The sequence below is a fragment of the Sinocyclocheilus anshuiensis genome, unplaced genomic scaffold, assembly GCF_001515605.1.
Source record: "Sinocyclocheilus anshuiensis isolate Anshui unplaced genomic scaffold, SAMN03320099.WGS_v1.1 scaffold1095, whole genome shotgun sequence".
NCBI classification, from domain to species: Eukaryota; Metazoa; Chordata; class Actinopteri; order Cypriniformes; family Cyprinidae; genus Sinocyclocheilus; species Sinocyclocheilus anshuiensis.
In genome coordinates, this window is record NW_015544226.1 from 408,184 (window position 1) to 418,122 (window position 9,939).

Below are 9,939 nucleotides of genomic sequence, written 5' to 3' on the forward strand. Positions count from 1 at the left end.
ACACACACACAGCGGCTGTGATTGACACAGTGAAGGGGTGGGGACGCAGGGTGGGGTCAGCAGCAGGGAGAGGCGGAGGAGAGACTCACAGCTCGAGCCCAACCCTGAAACACGGAAACAAACACGCACTGAAAGACGACCGGGGCGACGGAAAGAGGGTTTATTTCTCGACGCCGGGGATATGATTTCTGTGATCCGCAGAGGCAACGAGCGCATCTTTCTCCTCTAATACTGAGGTGGAAAAACTGACATCGAGCTCACTGTTATTCAAATATCACCCCGCCCGATCCGATCGACCCCCCCTCTGCTCCTCCCCTTCACCGCCGCTTAGATACCGAGATGCACACGGAGACTCGGAACAGAAAAGTAAGTCCGTTTATCGTTCGCTATCGACTCATTTGCAACGTAGCCGGTAGCTTTTGACGGCTGTCGCTGTCCGATTTCCATTCTGCAGGACTCCGCCCGAGTTCCTCATCTATGAGTAGTTACCCGGTTTCGGTTTGCTCGCCGTTAACCGAAATGAGCCGATAATATCTGAGCTGCTGTGTGATTTCCTCACTCCTGTGCATGCGACTCTTAGCCCGTGCTTATCCAAAAGCCCCCAAACGATAGCGCTGGTGCATTTGAAATACTTGTGCAACTCGTGACAAAGTCAGTAGTGTGTGGCACATCTGTCAGAGTCGACGCTTATCTGCATTGCTGTTTTAAAGCGGCGAAGGCAGGAAGGAAGCGCGCCGAATGCGAGAGAAACCATCTTAGCTGCTTTCTTAAAGGGACAGCAGCCTTGCATTTGCATGGGATGAAAAAATACGGTTGTTGTTGCTGCCCTATAATGCTATATGCTATTGCCTTTTGTCATCATCTTTCAGTTGGTAAAGGGCTAAATATCAAAGTACTGCCAGCAGTACATTGTCTAACAAGAGACTGCAGCAGGTTGTACACAACTAGGACTGTAGGCTACTGAAAACTATCATTAACATCCCATGATGCCAAGGGGTGGGGGGATGGGGTCACATTTGAAGTGTGTACTTGTAACTGTTTTGTTTGTTTTTGCTGCACAAAAGTATGTACTAGTACTTTTAATGGGTTACACTGTCATCTAGAGATAGGTTCGTGTGTATGTGTATGGTCAGCTTGTCACGGTCACAAAATAAGACCTAACAAGATGATCAGTCACCCAGCACATAGCAAAGGGGTCTTCGATCTGAAGGGGTTATTTTGTGATTTGATTGGTTGGTTTCAGAAAATGTTTAACAGAATGAAAGGTCAGTTATACAGCAATAAATTATATTATATTTTATATATATATATATATATATATGTATGTATGCAAAAAATATTTGTAAACATCCAGCTTATTATATATGATTAAAATTAGTGATGGGAAACCGAGGCTTTCTGAACCATTTGAGGCTTTTATGAAATTGTGCCGAAAAACGGTTCATTACTCAAAGCTTTTTAACACAGTGTGCATTAGCAACATCTGGTGATCAGACTCAGTTTCTCCAGCTTATCAAACGAAACATCGCGGAGCAGAGGATGGTTTGAAAAAGTTTTTAATCTGTGCCAACTCGTGTCATGCGTAGTCCGGTCAATGGATTTACATATTGATCAATAATATAAAATATACAAGTATGTGATTATAATTAATAATTGACGTGAGTAGTAGCAAAAATATTTTGGGTGAGCTGTTCGGGGTCTCTGAGACCCCAGCTAGAACATGATAAAACGCGATAGAGGTGTGACGTGCATTCAGTTTCTGTCTGGTGTTGAGGTTATTCTAAACTATTCTACTGAATCCCAAATAAGTGTACACACACACACACATACACACAACCAAGTCAATGTAAAGTCAAACACAAGAGTCATGCGAAGCGCCGATTTTTTTCAAACCACCTTCTGATACTGCATGATGTTCGAAGCTTCAAACGTCATCAATCACGTGGTATTGTCATTTCGATACAAGCATCGGCACAGTGTGTGATACAATAGTGCTTTGAAAACTGCGTCGGAGCATCGGAGCCTCGGTATCAATCGTCCCATCACTAATTAAAATGGCCAAGTATCCATTTAGATCCATACCTCCAAAGATGCATTTTTAAGATATAGACCTTAGTCAAATTTTGGACAGAAATGAAAGCAAGCCTGTAAGGTATAGACGTACAGTGCATTCAGTGGATTGTACTGTTTTTAAACACTACTGATTGTTTAGCTGATGAAATGTCTTTCTATCCCTCACGGCCTCATTTCACCCGGGTTAAATTCAATGTGGCGTCTAACCTGACTGAGGTATATTGCATCTTTTAGTCCAGTGGTTCCCAATTCCAGTGCTCGCGACCCCCCGCTCTGCACATTTTGTATGTATCTCTTATCACTTCAGATGTTTGTTCTATTCGACCGCAAGTACCCTGTGAAGTGGACATCACAGGATATTCCGACATGATTCTAGTTCGAAGGGAGCATATATGTTCCATTCAAAGGGGGTCGTGAGGACTGGAATTGAGAACCACGGTTTTAGTCTACTCTACCTCTGTAGTACAGTACTACCTGTTAGACCAGGGGTCTCTAAACTCGGTCCTGGAGGGCCGGTGTCCTGCAGAGTTTAGCTCCAACTTGCCTCAACACACCTGCCGGGAAGTTTCAACTATACCTAGTAAGACCTTGATTAGCTGGTTCAGGTGTGTTTGATTAGAGTTGGAGCGGAACTCTGCAGGACACTGGCCCTCCAGGACCGAGTTTGGTGACCCCTGTGTTAGACCTAATTAATGTAATCTTCCACCTGTTTTTGCCTTTAATATGGTATATTCTGCAACTGAGCTCATTCTTGGGAGCAGAGTCTCCTGCGTGAGTTGTTATTGATAGAGTCAGGGAGGTGAGTGGACTGAGGCATTATCATTGGAGGAACAGAGAGTGCTCTGGGTGTGCCAGACCGCTTGTAATCATTAACATCTATGGACAAACTTTGGTCAAACACTCAGCTACCCTCTGTAGGTCTCAGTCTTTGGGTTTTGTCAGGGTGACATCGCTTTAGAAGGGTGTTTATAGGTTGAGGCATCCACTGGCTGCCTAATCAAGCCAACAAGCTTGGGGGGGATGTAAAGTGCATCTGTTTTTAGGAGTTGAGACAGTTAGAGACTGCCACTGTCCTAGAGTACAGTTATTTTTAGGAGAAGGGTGCAGTCGGCCCTGGGTGTGACTGAGGTTGTGTTTTTGCAGGGTGGCAGTTCCTCTCACTCCCTGGCTTAAATCGCCTCTTATGTTATTGACTGCACTTTAGTGTCACACCCTTAACCTGTCCTAAAGCTTAGCTCTAAAAGTGCTACACAAATTAGTCAGTGTTCTGTTTTGTATAAACTTGATTCTGTATCATATGAAGTAGATATTTGAGGTAAGTTAATATGGTGTAATGCCTCAACATCACATGCTTTGTTGACCATTGCTCCCTATTAAAAGCCCATTTTCTTTACTCTATTCTCAAGAATGTTAACCATATGAAGTTGGACAGGCTGGTACTACATTGCGCCCCTGACACCTTCCGTTTAGGCCTTATTCTGAATATGGCCCGAGTATGTATGCTGCCGGTGGCAGAAGAAACAAATGTACCTCAGATATTATCAAGGTCTTTTTTCACTTTGAAAGCTGCCTGAGGAGGATTCGGCTGTCCGAGAGAGCAGAGGAAAATGGAGGGAAAATGAGAGGTTAAGGAGACGTGCAGCATTGTGTGGTATAGCTCCCAGACCTAAAGGAAGTAAACCAAGTTAGAGGTGGGACTTTGGATGAGTGGGGGCTTTGGGGTGTGTTTGTGTGTGTGTGTGGTATGGGACTGTAAGGATATTGTCCATGTCTCCCCAGTTTAGAGGCGATGTGACAGAATGACCCCCTACCATTGCGGCACAATCATTAACCAGGGAAAGAATCCCGTCCCCATAGCAACCCCTGCAGTTCTGCCAAACTGTGAGGGAGCGGGGGTGGAGTGCTCAGGGTGGGGAGGGTGTGTCTCAATGTGTGTGTGTGACGTTGGAAACGGCATGCAAGCCATTGCTCAGAATGTGAAAATTACGTGATTTGGAAAAAAAGTTGCGAACCTTTGTTCCTGTAGCCCCCTCTAAGCGCATGCAAATGCTGGACATTTGCATTAGCCTTTTACTGTAGCTTAATTGTAAGGAGCGAGGCATAAAATGTGTCCGTCTCGAGCACATTCTTCCAGGAAAGTATAGACTATCCTCTCAGGTATGTTCTGTGGAACAACTGCATCTTGCCCCTATGCCTTTAAATTTACATCACCAGCTCTCTCTTGCCGTTTTTCTCTCGGTGCAGCTCTGCAGCAGAGATGCGCTGGCTTTCAGAAAGAGAGAAACTTCTTCCTTCCTGTCTGGGTGCTCATCTGCTTCACGGACATTAAATGGTTTGAGACGAGGTGAAACATTGAGGTTTGCATTACATTAGCAAAGCTACATTTCAGCCAAGCATCCTGTGAAGAAACTTCATTTCTGCACGTATGCAGGGCAGACCTTTCTTTTTGAGTACAAGAACTGGAGGTAAAGCAATGAGCATGTTAGGACTGTTGTGTGAGCGTGTGTTTTAGGGTGGGGAGGGCTATGGGAAGTAACAGCAGAGTTTGCATCAGAGGGGTGTGGTGAGATAAGGCCAAGTTCACTGCTATGGTGACTGTGCCAACCATAAAGAGAAAGTCCTACGTGTGCATTTGTTTGAATTTATTTGCAGCCAATATACACTCCCAGCATCACTGTAGGTATTCTTAAATAAACGGTACACCCAAAAATGACAATTCTGTCATTATTTACGCTTCCTTAACTTCAAAAAAGACCAAAAACACCCTCAAAGTAGCAATATATTCCAAATCTCCTGAAATTATATGATTGCTTTTGTGATACACATGCTGAAATTTACTTATTATCTTTAATCTTGAATACAAAGTGCTAATGCTATTACTGTTTTTTGCATGTCTTGTGTAAGAGTGCTCTGATCACTGGAAAAAGTACCAGTCATTGATCATAGAGTCTATTTGAAGCCTTCCTTTTTATCTTGTAGCATTATTTATAGGCATGGTCTGATCAGGATTTTTTCATACATTATATTCAGCAAAGATACATTCAATTGATCAAAATTGACAAAAATAATGTTACAAAAGATTGTTTTTTTAACTTTGAGTTTTTTTTTTACTTTTTTTTTTAACTTCTTGAACTTTCTATTCATTAAAGAATCCTGAAAAAAGTGTGTCATGGTTTGCACAAAAATATTAAGCAGCACAACTGTGTTCAACATTGATGATAATAAAAACTAAGAAATGTTTCTTGAGCACCAAATCAGCATATTAGAATGATTTCTGAAGGATCATGTGACACTGAAGATTGGAGTACAGGAATAAATTACATTTGAAAATACTTTCAATTAGAAGTGGTTATTTTAAATTGCAATGATATTTTATAACATTACTGTTTTTAATGTATTTTTCTCCCTTTCTTTTTTCTTTTCTTTTTTTTTTTTAAAGGCAGGCTTACACAAAAATTCTTATTCAGACAGATAGGCGTATAAAGAAAGAGCCTACAATGCTTATTTAGTTTTTTTGAGAGATCACCAATCACATCGAATCAAAAGGAGCGATTATCAGCAGACAGCGATCGGAACCTGGTTGATCGGAGCACCGCTAGTCTTGTGGCCAAACCTCACTGACATCAATGGCAACATGTTTGTTTTGAGAGCTACTCTGGAGATGTTTGGTAAAGAATGGATATTATTTGTGTGATGAAAAGACCAGAATTCATCAAAATGACTGCAAAACACTTAGTGTATATGTCATGTAAGATGGCAAAGTATCATATAATAATAGATTTTTCCTTTTTCTGAGAATGATTCCTTGAAATTCATTGTTTTAGTGTGAGTGGGTTGTTCTTCTTTTAGACCCTTTGTAGGCCCTGTGTCTTCTGCTACAGGCATTCAGTTGGCCTTGACCTATTCAGGTGGTTCTTTTTATTGGTCTCAACTCTCACCTCAAAAACTCCTTCGTTTCTCTTTTCGCTGCTTGCTGCTTCTCATTTCATCCCCCAGCAGATGCTTCTGAGGCAGGGCCCTTGTTGCACACAGTCCTTTTGTTCCACCACGACTTGTGTGTGTGAGGGTTACATGACTCTGTCTTGCTGAAGAGGAAGGGTGGAGTTTTTAAGTCCAGTCTCTAAGTCTCTGCTTTGGGGGGATGCAGTACTGAATTGAAAGACGACCTCTTATTTTTGTAATTATAACCCATGTGCTGACCCAAAAGGAACTAACGTTTTACATATCTGTCAAACAATCTCGTCCGTCCTGTCACATTTACAGTGATGACATTTACCATGGTTTGGTGAATTTTCATGGGCACAATCTAGTCATTTTAATAGGAATTTTATGTGACTGCAAAACGCTTTCCCACACAGATTTTGCGACTGGTTCAAGTTTGTCATGTTGACCAAGAGAAAGCTGCTTGGTTTGCAAGTGACTTCAGTGTGAGCTGCACTTCATGCATAATAGACAATAGACCTTTTTTGCCTGCACAATTTTTCTGAAATTTCACTAATGTGACAAGCTACAAATGTGTGCCAGACCTTACGGCAATTAACAAAATCTAGACTAATATCAAAGTGCTCTTGTATTACCATCTGAAACTATCACTGGTACCACAGCAATACTTTCATAGGGCATAGTGCTTTAAAGAGAGACGCCTGACACAGGGTGGTCTTTGGCCAAAGGGAGGCGTTGTACCTTTAAGAGGCTAACGGAAAGAACCAGAGGGTAGGACAGAGTCCTTGCACCACAGCCTGCGCTCCGTGTGTGTCACCAAACCCTCTGCCTGCTCATCCCCCTCACGCACCCCATGCAGCTGTGACCTTACATGTGTATCCTCCCCTTCTGCCTCTTTTCTCTTTTCCTTTCTCTCTCTCGCTCACTCTTTTTCTTTCTCTTCTTTTGCTTTTGGACCGATGAGTTGATTACATGGAGGGACGCAGTGACAGCACTGGCTGGTACACAGAACAAGATGTGCCCCAGGCCCCAACAGACTGCATTAAAATTACGTTGTTCTGACATATTTAAACAGCAGCGGCAAACATGTACACGTACACAGATTTGCACATGCATACACAACCAGAGACCTTATTTTCTTGACAAAAAAGTAGTATCCCCCCAAGTGTTGTAGAGGCTGTCTTCTTCCATGAAAACTAAAGGAACATCTCATTTGTTTTCATAGTTGGTCCTCGAACACCTTATTTGGCAGTGCATGGAGTTAGTGGAGCGGCTCTGAGAAAAGCAAAGACAAAGTAAGTTTACTCGTCAGTCAGTTATTCCCTTAGAGGTTGGTTCACTTCACCCTCATACCACAACTTATTTTACAGCTTACAAGAATCAAATAAACTTGTCAAAATGGCAACTGCTCACAGTGCTCAGTGTTTTTACATGTAAGAAGAGCTTGCATCCTATAGATACTTTACGCAAAGATGACAGTGGAGAACGGTCTAAAGCTACAAGACCAAAAGTGAGCACAGAAAACTATTCACAGAAACATTGTACAGAAATGAGAGAGGAATTTAGATGGTTGACATTTAAAGACCTGATGAAATTGCTTCAAAAGCACAGTTTACCTTCCTATGCTAACATATTTCCTATTGAAACAGGAAGTCAGGATGGAACATAATGCTTTGTATTTTATATATAAAAATAGCTTTTAGCTTATGTAACAGCTGTGAACCATTATTTGCTACTAGCTATTGCTAATTTCATTGGACAGGAATTTGTATACTCCTCTGAGTGCTAGATGAGTCATCATTATTTTGATGCATTTAACTGATAAAAGTTCGAAATGTATCTAAAAATATATATCTGCAAAATGTTAATTTACATGAGCACATAGATGTCTTCACTCCTCAAAGCTGCATTCTGCAGAATAGATTTAACATCAATAGTTGATCACTTACCGGTCAAACAGTATCGTCCTGTCTTAAGGTATGGTCACATTCTCTGTGGTTCGTTGAATTGTCTCAGGGGAAATACAGTCATTTCAATAGGAATCCACACGATCGGGAATTTTAATTTGAATTATATTTACAATTTATCTTGTTTTGTTTTTTCCAAATATGAATCGATGAGATATATGAAATATGAAAGTCATACACCACTAGCTTGCTCGCTGAATGTGAAAGTGTGTCACATCAATTAACCAAGCAGCTTACCTGACATCCTTTAGAAAAGTGAAGTGCAAAAAAAGCGCTGTCAGTAGAAGTGTGCAAACTAATGATTGGAAAGAAACCTGCAAACTAGTGTGTAACTTTGGTGTAAATGTACACCAAAATGTAAATTATGCAAAAAGAGAAAAGGTTGAACAAGCAAACGAGATTTTTGCCTTCTAATTCAGATTAGGTGAAATGTTAGCCAGGCTTCTTCACACTGAGGTAAGCAATGATGTTCCATGAGTAGGATCCTTGGAGACAAGATCTCACATCACTACAGTACCTTTATATTCTCAAGCTTTGCTATGCACCATGTCACAAAATCTGATCTTATATATGTTTCCGCTGTCAAGTTTTTTGTGTTTACTCTATGCGATGAGAAGAAAGCTGAGCTACTGTTTTTTTTTTCCACCTTAGGGCTTATGGGGCATTGTGTTAGACTGTAGATCAATGTGTGTGAATGTTTATGTGCAGAATGCTCTCTTGACTAATACAACCCAGTACCCCGCTATTTATTTAGTGAGCTTTCATATGATACTTAATGTAGGCTAGCTAGAGTACTAAACCTGAAACAAGAGTTACTGTAGCTACTGTTGTTAGGTAACATCAAGATTGAAATTTTAAGTTTTATTTATTGGATCCTCAATGTGAAGGTTCTGGTTGGGTGAGTATCTACAATAACACTAGTTAATGCAGTGATATCACTTTGGAAGACAATCTTAAAAGATGGTGGCTATGTGATACCTATTTTTCATGATGGAATAAGATGTCTTGGATTGCCTCTCAAAACACTATTTTGGACATGGAATCAACAAATCTCCTCTTAAACTTGGAATGGTTTCACTATTATATTCCCTCCCACCTCCATTTGCCTCAATTGTCCAGTGAAGGGACAAGGTCCTAGAGTGGGGCAGCTCCTGCACTTTGGAATTTGAGCGAAGGTTTCACTTGTGTACTTACAGCGGTCAGAGAAACTAGCTATACGACAGCAGGGGAGGTGGAGAGGCCCTGCCTTTCCTCCCTGCTGCTAGGAAAACTGTCCCACACTGCTCAGAGAACAACACACACCTCCCTGCCCCCTCTGCGTGTACTTCTCCTGCACCCTCTCAACCACTCCTCCTAGGGGGGTCCAGTTGGGCCTAGCTGTGGTATGGAACACAAGCCAACGTTCAATCTCAGGTTACACGATTGTGCAACATGCGGCTTTGAACACCCTTTCGGCCCTTCAGAGCTGAAGTCCTTCTTCCATCTCAGGGCCTCGTGCATTATGAGTTGAGCCCCTTCTGGTCCTAGTAAGTCCCAGAGTAACATTCTCAAAGAGCAACGGTTTATAACAAGGTTCTGCTGACCTTAGTTCCTCTGACGTGTCTCAGTTGATGGTCAAGTTTTTAAAACTGGGATTCAAGCCTGGGAAGCCACTGATATTTTTCTGGAAGTGCCCAAGAGATATAATGCATCATGGCATTAGGGCTGGGTTTGTACTGCTAACTGTTTCTGCAACAAATGCAATAGTCAATCAATCTGGTGTGGCTTCCTTTCTTCCAGACGTTTTTGTAAACATCAGGGAGAATTAAAGTTAAAGTAGGTAAGAAAAACATAGTGGTCTGTGCTTATGTGACTCCATCTGCATTTTAAAGCAGTTTTGGTTCAATTTTAGGACTTTTCTTAAAGGGATAGTTCACCCAAAAATGAAAATTTGATGTTTATCTGCTTACCCCCAGGG

The 9,939-nt window shown here is 41.6% G+C and overlaps 1 protein-coding gene across 2 annotated transcripts in view; it reads left to right on the top strand.

Annotated features, from left to right (window-relative positions):
• Nucleotides 1–38: 38 nt before the first annotated feature.
• The window catches only part of LOC107697358 (Krueppel-like factor 8), a 34,879-nt gene continuing 24,978 nt past the window's right edge, over nucleotides 39–9,939 (top strand). Inside the window, exons 1-2 of one of the 2 annotated variants that reach the window (XM_016498119.1) lie at nucleotides 40–366; nucleotides 7,241–7,310. Coding sequence is in view for 1 of the 2 variants with exons in the window: in XM_016498118.1 (XP_016353604.1) it covers nucleotides 340–366 (27 nt within the window). In the remaining variant the exon portion in view is untranslated. Of the gene's footprint in view, nucleotides 367–7,240; nucleotides 7,311–9,939 lie in introns of both variants that reach the window. The other variant, XM_016498118.1, reaches the window with a different exon arrangement.